This window comes from Mytilus trossulus, chromosome 11, assembly GCF_036588685.1.
Source record: "Mytilus trossulus isolate FHL-02 chromosome 11, PNRI_Mtr1.1.1.hap1, whole genome shotgun sequence".
Lineage (NCBI taxonomy): Eukaryota > Metazoa > Mollusca > Bivalvia > Mytilida > Mytilidae > Mytilus > Mytilus trossulus.
In genome coordinates, this window is record NC_086383.1 from 24,432,649 (window position 1) to 24,451,718 (window position 19,070).

Genomic DNA, 19,070 nt, shown 5'->3' on the forward strand with positions numbered 1-19,070 from the left:
CCGTTCCTCAAATCGACGTTTTTTTTTTAAGAACCAGAATACAAAATAGACCAGATCCGACATCAACTGAAACCTTGAAACCTTTGAATATATTATGTGTGACAAAAAGGATCTAATTAAAAAAAAATGATGTATAACAACAGTTGTTTAACAGCACAATATAAAAAATAATGCCAAGTTATTGCGTAATGTTTCACTCCATGTGTAAAACTAAAAAAAATGTTGAAAACTGCCCGAATTATTTTAAGTGTAATACTAAAAAGTCAATTGACTGTACTTTTTTATTTTGTCTACTGTTGACGATTAAATAATGGCCTGTAGATGTCGTTTGATTTTCTTTGTCGTTAGGCTGCTTTCTTCGTGACATACACCTACATGGATGTCGTCTATACACATGCATAGGTATGACACACTACAAATTACATCGATTCGATTAATTTGTACCAAGATAAACTTTAAAATGCATGTTTTACATTGTCTTATCGGGGCCTTTTATAGCTGACTATGCGGTATCGTCATTGTTGAAGGCCGTACGTTTATAAATTAAGGATGTCTGCTGGTGTCGTTTTTGACACTTTTTGCGCACCGTAATTTATATATAAAGAAAGTCGTAAAAATGTAAACAGTGTTTGACAAAACTAAATCAAGAAAATGGTTGAAATATGAAAAATAGTTATAGATTTATCATTTTATAACGTATATGTATGCTACTATTAATAAAAATAAACATAGACGACATAATTATACGACAATATTAAATCCCGCGATTTCCGGTATTTGTTTACATGGAAGCAAGGTATAAAATATACACGGTTCCTGATACAATCACCGTAACTATCACCGTTGTTTGTGAGCATGCGCAAGAAACGCCCACCGAATTTCCTACTTTCATTTTTGAAAAATCTTCTATTTGGAGATAGATTTGAACGCATTTATTTACATTTTATCTGCGAAAGAAAATACACTTGCTCAGTTGCTGAAGTGGCTCTCTTTCTCGTCCTTAAGAGCACACATAACTTCTAAAACGTAAAAAAAAAACATGTGAAAGGTATGAAAAATAATGCATTATAACAATGAAAACATACATCATCTTTAAATGCAAAATAACATTTTAAAAGAAAGGAGGCTTCACAACCCCCCCCCCCTTTTTCCTTTTCCAACTACAAAATGTGATCTGGTTCAAAAGAGCCGGACAATTAATACTTTTCATGTGTATGTGTCAGGTCAGTGTTCATAGGAGGTGGCTGAAATGATTTCTTTGGGAGTCCAGAAAGTTTTAAAAAGATTGTTATGGATCGTGCATGTATGAGGGGGATAGGACCTTTATCAGGGGTCTCATTGGGGTTTTCCGATCCCGGATTCCGCTTACTGTTTTATCAGATTCCCGTTTCCTGCTTACACTATATACGTAAGCAATTCTCATTTTTTTGTCATTTCCCTGGTCCCGCAAGACCTCATTTCCCGTTTTCACGACACAATAATTTGACTTTCATGTGTCATGCTTACAAATGAATTGTCAATCCCATGTCACGCTTAGACATCAATGAGACTCACTTTATCGGGACTCCAAGATCAGGTGTTTTTCGGGATGACTATTTAGGGATCCAGGAATTCTTTTTTTGAATTTCGGGATGTCAGGATGTCAGGATTTAATTTCGGGATCTCAGGATTTCATGTTTTTAAGCCCAAGATTTTTGGATCAGGACTCCTCTTACCCCCGGTCATGTATGAGGGCGATACTTGTAATCCCGGGAAATCTTGGTACCTCTGTCTTAATGAATAACCGTAAAAAAAAATTGCCAAATGACAATTATAACAGTAAATCACCACTCTATTCATCTATCATATCTATCACCATGCTATATATTTATCACCATTCTGTATTAATCACCACTTTGTACAACACTGTATACATCTATCACCATGCTATATATTTATCACCACTCTATAAATCTATCAACACACTGTATATATCTAAAACCACAGTTTATATTTATCGCCACTTTGTACGACACTGTATATATACCTAACACCAACAGTGTTTAATTTAGATCTTTCTGTATATATTTTTCATTATTGAGCACAATATATATCTATCACCATCTACAATATCTATCACCTAACTTTATCTCTCTATCACCATACTTTATCTCTCTATCACGATACTTAATATATATACCACTTCAGATATATATATATATATGTTTTCAATTTAGACTTGTTTATATAATTTGCGAAAGCAAATTTACAGATCTAACATTGTTTGGTTGATGTTTAGACGAGTTGTATATATATATGCATCACCACTCTTTATAAAGCTGTCACCACACTTTATATCTAGCACCGCACCTTATTTATCTATCACATCACAGTTTTACCTATCATCTCTCTTTATATTTGTATCACCATCATTTGTTGACCATACTGAATATATCTAGCACCTCTCTCTATATATATGACTTTTCTACATTCTTGTAATCATGCACATGTTCTATGTTCATGAAAATAGGAATATGGTATAATAAATGTTGGTCAAACAACCTTATTGAAAACATGTATATTAGTCCAGTCGATTTGTGCAGATTTTTGACAAAATTGCTCAGAATGTGGTAAAAGCATGAAATTTGGAATAGAGGAAGTATATGTCATGGACAACATTTTAAGCTATGGACCCACTCTGAAAGTCAAAATTTGCGGAAGAGGCGGCCATTTTAAAATGGCGGCCGTTTGATTTCTATAGATTAATAAACAAAATTCTAAAAAAAATATTAGAGAAGATATTGACATGAAACCTGGGTAATATAATAACAGTGCTGATTCCAATTGTCTTGTTGAACAAAGTTTTTGAAAATATTACCCATATTGAATGGCGGCCATCTTGAAAAATCTTTGTTTTTTAAGCCAAAAAAAGTAGTCATTATTCGATGAAAATTAAAAAAAAAACCAATGTCGAAGATATACAAATGTATTTGTTTGAGCTATATAAACAGGACGAAAAGCGAGCCTATAAACCCCCTCCACGAGTTTTTCTTTTGTTTCGTAGAGGGTACAATTTCTTTATATTTTCCGACAATGTACATGTCTCTAATGTTCAAAAGTAATCGACATAGTTAAAACGCGACCACAAAGAAGATCATAATATGAACTATAACATGTATAACTCTAAAAGCAATATTCCTGCCACCGCTTGTTCAACATAGAATAACAGGAGAATTTTATTTTACAAGTATAAATAAAGCAAAAAAATTATTTGTATACCTGTCATTTATAATAGTTGGCTGATTACATGAAAATTCGTTTTGTTGATATTGTTCATTTGAAACAACTTTCAAAAACCTTGATTGCAGACATAATGAATTTCATATCATACAAGTAATTAATGTTATAGGAAGACCAACTGCTCAAATGTTCTCAATTATATTTAACAAAAAATTAAATGTATATGATTTGTCAAACCTCATCACTCTGTCTATCATGTTCTATCACATTGTCCTCCACATTTACATACGTAATACTGCCTTTACACATTTGCATTTCCTTAGTAACCGTGTTCACTTTGACTTATCAGTTAAGCGCTTGCTGCAAGAAGTTATTATAAAGTCATATGGTATATTCATCCCAGATGACAAGGACTGTCATCTGAGGACTTCATATGTTTGATTTTTTGGTAGCCATTTTGAATGATGGCCATTTTGAAAACATGAATTTCCAATATAACATTATTCGCTAATCTTATTTATTCACTGATTGCATTCACACTTTTTTCTACTAATATGCATTAGATATTTATAAAATGGTCAGATAAGGCATGCACATGTTTACACAATAAAGATATCAGTATAAGAATTGCGTTTGCCTAAGTAACTTTGTAAAACAGAAATTACGAATATAATATAATTTATGACTGAACGTTGTTGTTGGAAAATATCAAAATTATAGATTTCCAAAACACTGGAGCTAGATATCAGAAGAAAATAATGAGCGTTTAGAGTAGAAGGAATGTGTGAAACGGCAAGAGAGGACTTGTGAGGGTTTGCATGCAATGGCAAGCAGATCCAAACAGAACAGACATAGACATTTGAGCTGGCAATCACTCTTTTTGATGCAGGCATACAACAATGTTGGGTCTTGAATTTGTTTTTCTTCCGCTCAATTTGAAACAGTTGAAGAGGGTTATGGAACTGCAGAAGCACTCAAGACGGCACAAATCCTGTCAAACAAATTTTCAGACCTCAAAATATTTCATCAGTAAAAGGGAAAACATACTTCTGATGTTGGAGATAAATTGCCAGTTGAAAGAAAACAAGAAGTAACTAGACACTGTTAAGTGATACTGAATCAACACAAACAATGACTGCAATGTATTTTTTCTGTGGTGATGTATCTGAAGATTTCCATGATACTTTGAAATTTAAAAATTGACAAAAATGGGACATGACTGTACAACTGTACTACAAGACATATTTCCTTAGCCAAAGTAAGAGCTGGAGATTTCAAATCACCAGTATCCTGCTTAATGATTGATAAAACTTGACATAGCAAAAAGGCAGAATAAAAGACAAAGAAAGAAAGCCAAGAATCTTTTATCCTTGGAGTTGTGCTTTTCAAAAATATAAAATAGATTGACGACACACGGTCTGGCAGATGTATTGTACCAATCTCCAAGCTGTCAGATCACGCTAAATTGTACAATAAACGCCTGGAACAACTTGTAGTTATCATGGAAGGAAGGACTGATGCAACGCATCTAACAAAATAGGAATGTAACTAACAAAGGATGGCCAACCATCGAGACACAATCCAGTGATATCGATGAGTGGAAGACAACACTCACCATTTCTCAGCTATAATAGTTCAATTGTGCAACTCGTCATCGAAGGGATGCAACTGCAACTGATCAGTCCTCCGATAGAGACTAAGATGTCTCAAAGATTGAGGAACGGAATCATTTTGAAAGCCTACAATGAATGTCCCTGTCAACCTTTCTATAGTAGCAAGCCTAACCCTTCAAACTATTCTAGTTACTTTGACTATGAAGAGGCATTCCCCATCACGACTTAAACATTTTGTAAAAGACATGGCCTGTTTCAGATTTTCCCCGACATATTCATTGAGAATCCAGAGAAAGACGCAACCTTTCATGTGTGCTTGCATATCATCTATGGTAGCTATAGTATTCAATTTTTCATAAATGTTGTATTAATCATTCCATCCATGACAACTAGTATTTACTAAGGACGTTCACTGTACCATTTTTTCATATCATCAATTTCAAATGTTAAAACAATATCTGTTCCAGACTGTGAGCCATCACTGTTTTCTATTATTTTGGCAACCCCTATTGCAATGGATAACAGATTTTTGTCTTTCTTTCTGTGTCTCAAATTCTGTCTTATTGACTTGTTGTGCAGTTTTAACACACATTTAGCATGAGATCGGCTCCTGAAATATTAATCTTCAGCACTGTATCTGGCTCAAAGAACAATGGTTAGTAGTTCAAGTGACAGTCACATACTCTATTGTCAATCACAATTGTTGATGCTTCATGATGATAGTCAGATACCTCATCACAAAGAAATAAAGAAATATCTGCAATCATTGTTCTTGTTGATTCATCACAACTGTGGCTGGTTATTCTACTGGGTTTTTTAATCCTTGACTCATTTTGTTTTTTCTGACTATATATATTAAGATTTGCTTTGCCAGGATTAGTACCTTTTGCCTTGTGATTCTCCCATTGTATGGCCTTCATCATCGTTGAACAGTTGTATGCTTACAAAAAATGACTGATTACAACTCAAATGTCTATGTCTGCTCTTTTTGTATTTGCTTGGCATTGTAAATCATCACGTGTCCTCTCTTCCTGATGCGGAATTCTTTATTCATTTATTAGATTTGTTCAACTCTAGTGATTTTGATACCTACGTATTTTTTCCTGTTCAACATACAGTGCTCATATTTTATATACGGATTTTTTTAATGGTAAAAAATTACCTAAGCCCTACATACTAAACTGCAATTAAAAGAATTTACGTATTTATTTAAATACAGTTATTTGTTAACATAAGCATACCTTATTTGAGCACTTGGTGAATATATCTTATATGAAAAGCAACAGTAATTAATAAATGATTAGCAAAACTAGTTGTAAAAGCATATAAAACTTAGTATTAAATTAAATTCAAAAAACAATTTAGGACAGCGAAGAATAATATATTGCAAATTTACGTTTCCAAAATGGCCACCATTCAAGATGGCCACTAAATACTTCAATAGTCCTCAGTTTATATTCTTTGTCATAAGAAACACGAAAGTTTATCAAAATTAGTTAAGTAACAGATTTTTCATATTTTTTAAATAATTTTTATTGACTTTTTGGACATGATTTTTAAAATGGCCGCCCAGAGCCGCCATTTTGATTTTCTGAATTGGGTCCATAGCTATAAATGTTAGTTATGACCCCAACTAACACTCTGCAAAGTTTGATGCTTTTACCACCTTCTGAGCAATTGTTTCACATTTCGACTGGACTATATATCCTTTAGTAACACATTTTTATAGTGACTATTTTAACACATGGAATTTCATTTTTATCATACCACACACTGCATATCTATTGCTATAGTCTCTTTATCTATTACCATACTCTCAATATCTATCACTACATCCCTTTGTGTATAACCACATTATAAACACCTATCTCACGGTATATATCAATCACTACACTCTATAATTATCATCATTCTGTTTATATCTAAAACTTAATTGATATATCAATGACCTGAGTAAATATTTAACACCCCAATTGATACATCTTTCACCTTTCTTCATATATCTATCATCTTACTTGATACATTTATCACCTCACTTTATATATTTAGCACTTCACTATAGCTATATTATCAGATTATTACATGGCATTTTTCATATCGCATGTAATATCAGCCCAAGAGCCGCATGGCTCGAGGGCTGATATTGACCGAGGGCTGATAATACATGCGATATGAAAAATGCCATGTAATAATCTGATAATATAGCTATAGTATATATATATATAAAGAGAGGTAATAGATATATTCAATATGTTGATATAAATATAAAAAGAGATGATAGGTAAAAGTGTGATGTGATAGATAAATAAGGTGAGGTGGTAGATATATGAGGTGTGGTGACATAAGACCAGTTAGGTGATAAATGTATATAGTGAGGTGAAAGATATAAAAAGTGTGGTGATAGAAATATAAAGTGTGATGATAGATATATCAAGTGTTGTGACATATGATCAGATAGGTGTTAGATACATAAAGTGTGGTGATAGATACATAAAGTGTGGTGATAGAAACATAAAGTGTTGTGACATATGATGAGTTAGGTAATAGATGTATATAGTGTGGTGATAGATACATAAAGTGTGGTGATAGATACATAAAGTTTTGTGACATATGATCAGTAAGGTGATAGATGTATATAGTGAGGTGATAGATATATAAAGTGTGGTGATAGATATATAAAGTGTTGTAACATATGATTAGTAGGGTGATAGATGTATAAAGTGTGGTTATAGATACATAAAGTGTGGTGACACATGATCAGTTAGATGATAGATGTATAGTGTAGTGATAGATACATAAAGTGTGGTGATATATGATCAGTTAAGTGAAAGATGTATAAAGTTAGGTGATAGATATATAAAGTGTGGTGATAGATGTATATAGTGTTGTGATAGATGTTGATAGTGTGGTGATAATGTGGTGATAGATGTATATAGTGTGGTGATAATGTGGTGATAGATGTATATAGTGTGGTGATAGATACATAAAGTGTGGTGATATAGATTTCTATTGAGGTGATTTATATTTATTAATATGGTGATATATAATTAGAGAGTTGATAGTCTATATAAACAGTGAGGTCATAGATATATACATAGAGTGGTAATAAATAAAAATATAAACATCTTTTATGGTAAATATGTATAACATTATATAAAGTCATGATTTTATACAGAACGGTGATAAATATAAAAAATGTATTGATAGAAGTATAGAGAAGTAATAGATTATTAGTGTGGCGATATATATATATATATATATATATATATATCAGTCTAAAGATTTGCACAACGGTACTGATATAAGGTGTTATTAAACGAAAATGTTGTTATAAAATCGTGTTGACAAATATTTCGGCTCAACAAATGGCCTTCTTCTTGTGTCATAAGTTTTAACAATACTGATACATAATGTATAAGGTGTGAAAATAGATCAGGTGATAATACAGGTAAGTTTTGGTCGATTGATTTTAATCCTGAATATCATAATTTAAACAAAACACTTTAAATCAATATACGTGACTGTGTATATTAACAATAAAAATAAGTGAAAACAAAACTGTTAGTATTTCTTATTGATGCCGTTTGGGTGATGTACATTAAGTTCCTTTATCCAAAAGCTTTCCCGAACCTGTCGCTGTGCATCACTCCAGTGAATGTTCTGTTCAATCACTAGAATTTTCATGCGGTTAAAGTCATCAAGTTTGTGATCTGACTGTCTGAAGTGCTGAGAGACTGGAAGAAGTGGCTTCTTAGATATATCACTCCTATGGCCATTGAGGCGTTTGTGGAAAGGCTGCTTTGATTCACCAACATATTGGAGGCCACAAACCGAACATTCTAGTATGTAAATAACATTCATACTTTTGCAGGTAACATTGCAAAATATCTTATAGTTATTTTCGGTTGCCTTACTGTGAAATGTTGACGAATGCTGCATCTGTAAACAGCATTTGCAGCGTTTTTCTCCACACGAACGACATTCTCCAGGAGTACTTCTATTATCAGACACTTCAGCCCGCACTAGTAGGTTCCGTAGACTACTAGGTTGCCTAAAAGCTATCATTGGAGGCTCAGGGAAAATCTTGGACAGTTTGGAATTCTTTTCAACTGATTTCCAATGCTCACGAATGACACCAAAGCTGTTTTTGAGAGATGGGTGATAAGTTAGAACACATGGAGTCCTTTTGCTTTTCTTTTTAACTTTGTATTCCAATAGTTCACTCCTCGGAATTGACTCCGCTTTCTGAAAGCTTTTTTTGATATTTCTGTGTTTGTAGCCCCTTTTCTTCAAGCGAGTTTCAAGTTTACGCAGTTGTCTTTTAGTTGTTTCTGTGTTGGAGCATATTCGCTTGACTCTAAGTGCCTGACTGTATGGAATGCTCTTGGTAAGATGAGCAGGATGGCAACTTTTAGGGGACAAATATTGATGAGTGTCAGTAGGCTTAGAATATAAATCTGTAGATATGATGCCCTCTGTGAGCGAACTTGAAGTATCGAGGAAGGCGATTTTGGATTTAGACTTCTCATGAGTAAATTTGATACTTGGATGTATGTTGTTGGCATGAGTGATAAAAGTGTCTAAATCCTCGTCGCTTTTATTCCATTTCATATCCACATCATCTATAAATCTAAACCAGGAAAGCGGTTTTTCGATGGAAGTTTCAAGGAGTTGTTTCTCTAATTTGCCCATAAATATGTTGGCATATGACGGAGCCATTTTGGTGCCCATGGCAGTTCCATTTACTTGCAAATAATGATCTCCATCAAAAGTGAAGTTGTTTTTCTTAAGTACCAGCGTGAGCATTTTGACCAGGCATTCAGTAGGTGGATATTTCACTGGTCTGGAATTCCAAACTTCTTTGCATGCATCGATGCCATCTGCATGTGGAATATTAGTGTAGAGGGAGGTAACATCCATGGAAACAAGAGTCGTGTCGGAGGGGAGTGGGTTTAAGGCCTGCATTTTTCTAAGATAATCGGTTGTATCTTTGATATATATATATATATATATATATATAAACGAGTCTAAATTGAAAACTACGTTCAAACCTATGATTGCGTTGGATAAAAACCGCAATTTTTATACGTGTGCATGTCAAACAAATTTCGTTGTAGAAGGGTCTAAAAACAGCACAAACAACATTTTCCAAAAGACCAAAAAAGTGAAAAAATATATTTAAACAAAACGCATTTGACTAACAGGTCGAACAACTGATGTTCTTTAACCCTGCTGACTGCCATTGACGATTGCCAAATAAAATTGATCACAAGATGTAACAAAATGGATCTGAATATAAATTTAATACGTCACAGAATTTTTTTTTTTTTTTTTTTGTTAACTTGTGGCTACATATAACTTGTGGCTACATATATATATATATATATAAAGAGAGGTGATAGATATATTCAATATGTTAATATAAATATAAAAAGAGATGACATGTAAAACTGTGCTGTGATAGATAAATAAGGTGAGGTGTTAGATATAAAGTGTGGTGACAGCTTTATAAAGAGTGGTGATGTATATATATATAGTGTGGTGAAAGAGAAAAATGTGAGGTGATTCACTGATTGGTGTATAATGTTAGGTGATGGATATATGAAGTGTGGGGAAAGAAATGTGAAGCTACCTAAAAGAAATCTAGTGAGGCGATAAATATAAACAGTGAGGCCATATACATATAATGGGAGGCAGTTAATGACTATAGTATGGTGTAAAAGGTATTCAGAGAGATACAAATATAAACATCTTTTGGTGATAATATATACAGTATTGTACAAATTGGTATTTATACAGAACAGTGATAGTTATATATAATGCTTTTAGTTATATACAGTGTGTTGATTGAATTATAAAGCAGTAATAGATTTAAAAAGTAGTAATACATGTATATATATTCAGTGTGGTGATATTAATATAAAGTGGTGATGGATAAATATGTTGATGATACAAAAGTGTAGTGATAGATTAAGTGAGGTGATAGATGTATATTAAAGACATAGATATATAGTTAGTGGATATCTATATCTGAAGTGGTATATATATAAAGTATGGTGATAGAGAGATAAAGTGATAAAGTGATAGATATTGTAGATGGTGATAGATATATATTGTGATAAATAATGGAAAATATATATAGAAAGATCTGAATTAAACACCTTTGGTGTTAGATATATATACAGTATTGTACAAAGTGGTGATAAATACAGAATGGTGATAAATATATACAGTGGTTTTAGATATATACAGTGTGTTAATAGATTTATAGAGTGGTAATAAACATATAGTGTGGTGATAGATATATACGGGAGTGTTGTACAAAGTGGCGATTGATACAGAATGGTGATAAATATATACAGTGGATTGATAGATTTATAGAGTGGTGATAAATATATAGTGTGGTGATATATATATTTAGTGTGGAGATTTTAATATATTGGTGATATATACATTGTAGTGTAGTGATAAATAAAGTGAGGTGATAGATATATAGATTGGTGAGAGATGTTTGCAATGGTGATAGATATATACAATGGTAATATATATCATGTATGTTTACATTGGTGATAAAAAATAAATATTTTTTTATTATAAATATTGTTTTTCTAATTAATATTTTTTAACTTGATATATCGCATTCCCGACCTGTTGATTATTTTCATTTAATCTAGGTGTGGTTAGTTTGATCTTACATTGTAGTTGTTCATTGGTCAATATTTGATTATGACGTAAAATTTTCATGCTTTCATCTGAAATTCCCATTGTGACGACATGAAAAGACAGAGAAATATATTTCACCTCCAAATCTTGTGCAATACTATATTTATCCACTCTTGACTGTGTCAAAAACAATTGATTTTAATATGGCCTAAAGGAATGTGTACTTTTTTATCGTCAAGGATAAAAAATTACTGTTATAAATGTCATAATAAAAATATTGTCTATTGTCTATATTGTCTTTTGTCATTTGGCATTTTTTTTTTTAACGGTTATTAGTGAAGACAGGGGTACCAAGATTCCCAGGGGATTACAAGTATCACCCTCATACATGTACATGACCCGGGGGGGGGGGGGGGGGGGCAGGAGGGGTCATGATCCCAAAATCCTGGGCTTAAAAACATGAAATCCCGAGATCCCTTTTTTAAATAAATTTAAATCCCTACATCCAGAAATTCAAAAATAGAATTCCTGGATACCTCAATAGTCAATCCCGAAATCCTGAAGCTAAAAACACCCAATCCTGGTGTCCCGATAAAGGTCCCACCCCCCTCATACATGCACGATCCATAACAATCCTTTTAAAACTTTCTGGACTCCCCAAGGAATCATTTCGGCCACCTCCTATGAACACTGACCTGACACATACACATGAAAAGTATTAATTGTCCGGCTCTTTTGAACCAGATCACATTTTGTAGTTGGAAAAGGAAAAAAGGGGGGGGGGTGAAGCCTCCTTTCCTTTAAAATGTTATTTTGCATTTAAAGATGATGTATGTTTTCATTGTTACAATGCATTATTTTTCATACCTTTCACATGGTTTTGTTTTACGTTTTAGAAGTTATGTGTGCTCTTAAGGACGAGAAAGAGAGCCACTTCAGCAACTGAGCAAGTGTATTTTCTTTCGCAGATAAAATGTAAATAGATGCGTACAACTCTATCTCCAAATAGAAGATTTTTCAAAAATGAAAGTAGGAAATTCAGTGGGCGTTTCTTGCGCATGCGCACAGACCACGGTGATAGTTACGGTGACTGTATCAGGAACCTTGCATATTATATACCTCCCATTCGAGAGGGAAGGTCTAAAACGCGGAAGTGGAAAACGCGGAAGTGAAAAATGGGGGTATTATAACTAATATCTCTGGAACTGCTAATAAAAGCTAAATTAATAAATAAAACTGATTTTGAAAGCTAATATTATAGTCTATAAGATAAAATTAAAAGAAGATAAATTTGTATATGCTTTTTTACCGAAATGTTGACCGGAAGTCTTTCTAAGTGTGACTCTGGCAACACATTTTTGAACATGAAAACTTAAATTCACGAAAAAGCATATGACCCGGTCAAAATCTGTAAATTGATTCTTAAAGACAATTTAACACATATTATGAAACTAGTGTGCATCACTGATTAGGAGCAAACATTTGATTTTTAAATAAGGAGGAGTTCGTGCGAGGAAGATTTGTTTTTAGTTGTAATCCCTGACCTGCTTTTTTATTTTTCATTGTATTCGGTACTGCCTTTTTTATTAGTTTACCCTGACTTCTTTTACTAAAATTGTCATCTTGCCTTTTTGAGCAAAGTTGCTCATCCTGCCTATTTCGTTACTCAAAACTCCTGCATTTTTATTTCAAATATCATCCTACTGAAGGTCGGTCGTTTTTCTCTCCGGACACTCAGCTGGTTTCTGACCGCCACAAGTAGCCAACATATGGAGCTTTAAAGAGAAGTAAAAACACCAACAAACAAGCAATCAATCAATCAAAATGGTTATTATAACAAAACTTTGATCAAAGTACAAATTTGGGTAGTGCTACTTTACTGTTCTTGAGGTATCCCTTAATAAGTTACATTGTATATGCAAGCAGGGGCATCAACTCTGTCCCATGCACACAGTTACAATTTATTCTTTATCAAACGAAAAAAAAAATTGTTTAAACTCTGAGAAAGATGATTGAAAAAAACAATATAGGAAATTGGACCATAGACACAGACCCGGTTTTACAGGTTAGTATCTTATAAGGACTAACCACCATAACCAGGTACTATAGTTGTCACACACTACCACATAGGACTGATTAAAAGACCCTTTTGACCATAGACACATACCAGGTTTTACAGGTTAGTATCTTATAAGGACTAACCACCATAACCAGGTACTATAGTTGTCACACACTACCACATAGGACTGATTAAAAGACCCTTTTGACCAGGGACTCAGACCAGGTTTTACAGGTTAGTATCTTATAAGGACTAACCACCATAACCAGGTACTATAGTTGTCACACACTACCACATAGGACTGATTAAAAGACCCTTTTGACCATAGACACAGACCAGGTTTTACAGGTTAGTATCTTATAAGGACTAACCACCATAACCAGGTACTATAGTTGTCACACACTACCACATAGGACTGATTAAAAGACACTTGGGACAACAGACACATATACTCATATAACAAGGTTCTTCTATCTCTTATGTATAAACAGATTATAGAGGTTAGTATAGACATTCGTCTATTGCCATAGCATTGTCAGTTTATTTTCGATCTATGAGTTTGAATGTCCTTCTGGTATCTTTCGCCCCTCTTTCAGTAACCTGACAGTATGTTCTACGTTGTTATGTAACAACATAACACTTATAAGTAAAACAAAACGCATATACAATTGTTAACTATCTCTTACTTTTAAACAGTTCATGGAGGTGAGTACAGATATACGACTAACTTCAGTAACCTGGCAGTATGTTCTTCACAGAAATATAACTGTACAACACCTATTCTTAGTAAAAAAAACTCATTTTACATGGTTGACTATCCCTTATGTATAAACAGGTTACAGAGGTAAGTACAGGCATACAACTAACTTCAGTAATCTGGCAGTATGTTCTACACAGAAATATAACTGTACAACACTTGTTCTCAGTAAAAAAAAACTTATTTTAAATGGTTGACTATCCCTTATGTATACACAGGTTACAGAGGTTAGTACAGGCATAAGACTAACTTCAGTAACCTGGCAGTATGTTTTACACAGAAATATAACTGTACAACACTTGTTCTCAGTAAAACAAAACTCACATTACATATTTAAATATCCCTTATGTATAAACAGGTTGCAGAGGTTAGTACAGGCATAAGATCAACTTCAGTAACCTGGCAGTATGTTCTACACAGAAATATAACTGTACAACACTTGTTCTCAGTATAACAAAACTCACATTACATGTTTAAACATCCCTTATGTATAAACAGGTTGCAGAGGTTAGTACAGGCATAAGATCAACTTCGTAACCTGGCAGTATGTTCTACACAGAAATATAACTGTACAACACTTGTTCTCAGTAAAAAAAAACTCATATTAAAATGTTGACTATCCCTTATGTATAAACAGGTTACAGAGGTTAGTACAGGCATAAGACTAACTTCAGTAACCTGGCAGTATGTTCTACACAGAAATATAACTGTACAACACTTGTTCTCAGTATAACAAAACTCACATTACATTTTTAAACATCCCTTATGTATAAACAGGTTGCAGAGGTTAGTACAGGCATAAGATCAACTTCGTAACCTGGCAGTATGTTCTACACAGAAATATAACTGTACAACACTTGTTCTCAGTAAAAAAAAAACTCATATTAAATGGTTGACTATCCCTTATGTATAAACAGGTTACAGAGGTTAGTACAGGCTTAAGACTAACTTCAGTAACCTGGCAGTATGTTCTACACAGAAATATAACTGTACAACACTTGTTCTCAGTAAAACAAAACTCACATTACATGTTTAAATATCCCTTATGTATAAACAGGTTGCAGAGGTTAGTACAGGTATAGATCAACTTCATTAACCTAGCAGTATATTCTACACAGAAATATAACTGTACTACACTTATTCTCAGTATAACAAAACTCACATTACATGTTTAAATATCCCTTATGTATAAACAGGTTGCAGAGGTTAGTACAGGCATAAGATCAACTTCAGTAACCTGGCAGTATGTTCTACACAGAAATATAACTGTACAACTATTGTTCTCAGTATAACAAAACTCACATTACATGTTTAAATATCCCTTATGTATAAACAGGTTAGAGGGGTAGTACCGGTACAGGCTTAAGACTAACTTCAGTAACCTGGCAGTATGTTTTACACAGAAATATAACTGTACAAAACTTTTTCTCAGTAAAAAAAACCTCATTTTACATTGTTGACTATCCCTTATGTATAAACAGGTTACATGTGTTAGTACTGGCATAAGACTAACTTCAGTAACCTGGCAGCATGTTCTACACAGAAACATAACTGCAGAACACTTGTTCTCAGTAAAACAAAACTCACATTAAATGGTTGACTACCCCTTATGTATAAACAGGTTACAGGGGTTAGTACATACATAAGATCAACTTCAGTAACCTGGCAGTATGGTCTACACAGACATATAACTGTACAAAACTTTTTCTCAGTAAAAATAAACTCATTTTACATTGTTGACTATCCCTTATGTATAAACAGGTTACAGGGGTTAGTACAGGCATAAGACTAACTTCAGTAACCTGGCAGCATGTTCTACACAGAAACATAACTGCAGAACACTTGTTCTCAGTAAAACAAAACTCACATTCAATGGTTGACTACCCCTTATGTATAAACAGGTTACAGGGGTTAGTACATACATAAGATCAACTTCAGTAACCTGGCAGTATGGTCTACACAGACATATAACTGTACAAAACTTTTTCTCAGTAAAAATAAACTCATTTTACATTGTTGACTATCCCTTATGTATAAACAGGTTACAGGGGTTAGTACAGGCATAAGACTAACTTCAGTAACCTGGCAGCATGTTCTACACAGAAACATAACTGCACAACACTTGTTCTCAGTAAAACAAAACTCACATTAAATGGTTGACTACCCCTTATGTATAAACAGGTTACAAGGGTTAGTACAGACATAAGATCAACTTCAGTAACCTGGCAGTATGTTCTACGCAGACATATAACTGTACAAAACTTTTTCTCAGTAAAAAAAACCTCATTTTACATTGTTGACTATCCCTTATGTATAAACAGGTTACGGAGGTTAGTACAGGCATAAGCCTAACTTCAGTAACCTGGCAGTATGTTCTACACAGAAATATAACTGTACAACACTTGTTCTCAGTAAAACAAAACTCACATTACATGTTTAAATATCCCTTATGTATAAACAGGTTGCAGAGGTTAGTACAGGTATAGATCAACTTCATTAACCTAGCAGTATATTCTACACAGAAATATAACTGTACTACACTTATTCTCAGTATAACAAAACTCACATTACATGTTTAAATATCCCTTATGTATAAACAGGTTGCAGAGGTTAGTACAGGCATAAGATCAACTTCAGTAACCTGGCAGTATGTTCTACACAGAAATATAACTGTACAACTATTGTTCTCAGTATAACAAAACTCACATTACATGTTTAAATATCCCTTATGTATAAACAGGTTAGAGGGGTAGTACCGGTACAGGCTTAAGACTAACTTCAGTAACCTGGCAGTATGTTTTACACAGAAATATAACTGTACAAAACTTTTTCTCAGTAAAAAAAACCTCATTTTACATTGTTGACTATCCCTTATGTATAAACAGGTTACATGTGTTAGTACTGGCATAAGACTAACTTCAGTAACCTGGCAGCATGTTCTACACAGAAACATAACTGCAGAACACTTGTTCTCAGTAAAACAAAACTCACATTAAATGGTTGACTACCCCTTATGTATAAACAGGTTACAGGGGTTAGTACATACATAAGATCAACTTCAGTAACCTGGCAGTATGGTCTACACAGACATATAACTGTACAAAACTTTTTCTCAGTAAAAATAAACTCATTTTACATTGTTGACTATCCCTTATGTATAAACAGGTTACAGGGGTTAGTACAGGCATAAGACTAACTTCAGTAACCTGGCAGCATGTTCTACACAGAAACATAACTGCAGAACACTTGTTCTCAGTAAAACAAAACTCACATTCAATGGTTGACTACCCCTTATGTATAAACAGGTTACAGGGGTTAGTACATACATAAGATCAACTTCAGTAACCTGGCAGTATGGTCTACACAGACATATAACTGTACAAAACTTTTTCTCAGTAAAAATAAACTCATTTTACATTGTTGACTATCCCTTATGTATAAACAGGTTACAGGGGTTAGTACAGGCATAAGACTAACTTCAGTAACCTGGCAGCATGTTCTACACAGAAACATAACTGCACAACACTTGTTCTCAGTAAAACAAAACTCACATTAAATGGTTGACTACCCCTTATGTATAAACAGGTTACAAGGGTTAGTACAGACATAAGATCAACTTCAGTAACCTGGCAGTATGTTCTACGCAGACATATAACTGTACAAAACTTTTTCTCAGTAAAAAAAAACCTCATTTTACATTGTTGACTATCCCTTATGTATAAACAGGTTACGGAGGTTAGTACAGGCATATGCCTAACTTCAGTAACCTGGCAGTATGTTCTACACAGAAATATAACTGTACAACACTTGTTCTCAGTATAACAAAACTAACATTGCATGGTTGACTACCCTTATGTATAAACAGATTACAGGGGTTAGTACAGGCATAAGATCAACTTCAGTAACCTGGCAGTATGTTCTACACAGAAATATAACTGTACAAGATTTGTTCTCAGTAAAACAAAACTCCTATTAAATGGTTGACTATCCCTAATGTATAAATATTTCAAAATTGATTATTATTTACAAAATAGCTCATTTTTTTCAACTGTTCTGTCTATTTCACAAACAAAGTCTTCATTGCTGGTGCCAGTTGCAAAAGCCTCACCAACACAATGGGTTTTTCTGTGGAACAAATTCTTGCATATTTTGGATTGAATCTGTAAAATATAATGTTCATGTATATTAAAGTAAAGCCTTTAAGTAATGTGTCTTTTCAAAAATAGAAAATAGATAATTATGTAAAAGCAATTGTTACAAAAAATTATGTAAAGCAATTGTTACAAAAAATTATGTTGATCTATATGCATGATAAATTTGAAAAGATCAGACAAGATTATAAATAGAATATATAGAGTATACATGATTACCAATTGTTCTTCATCAGCATTTGTTCGAAATCCACAGCATGGACAGCATCCCATCATGTGTCCTGTAAAGAAAGGATGTTAAAAAAATGTGTGAGATATTATAATATTAACAAAGCACTTATTATTATTATCCAAAACAATATTTAAGATACTCCTTCAAAATATGTGATACTGAAAGAATATATGTGGTTAACTCAATTGAAACATTGATTTCTTCTTCACACAATATCCAAATGCAAAACATAATTTCTCTGTCAGTGTTGTGGTATTCAACAATGAGAAAAATCATCCTTCTAATGGATTAAATATGTAATTGGGAGGGTAAAATATTGTAATTAATATATTTATTATTATGTTCAGTATTAATTTATATAGTTTTTATATAATAC

The 19,070-nt window shown here is 33.2% G+C and overlaps 1 protein-coding gene across 1 annotated transcript; it reads right to left on the reverse strand.

The window, feature by feature from the left end:
- Window positions 1–8,393: 8,393 nt before the first annotated feature.
- On the reverse strand, window positions 8,394–9,797 carry LOC134689881 (uncharacterized). Its single transcript, XM_063549850.1, has one exon. It carries the CDS (start codon window positions 9,795–9,797, stop codon window positions 8,394–8,396), a length of 1,404 nt encoding a protein of 467 aa, XP_063405920.1.
- Between the last annotated feature and the right edge of the window lie 9,273 nt (window positions 9,798–19,070).

What these genes read in the sequence shown, in the direction of transcription:
- LOC134689881 (XM_063549850.1), bottom strand. Translation starts at nt 9,797, where the DNA reads ATGCAGGCCTTAAACCCACTCCCCTCCGACACGACTCTTGTTTCCATG.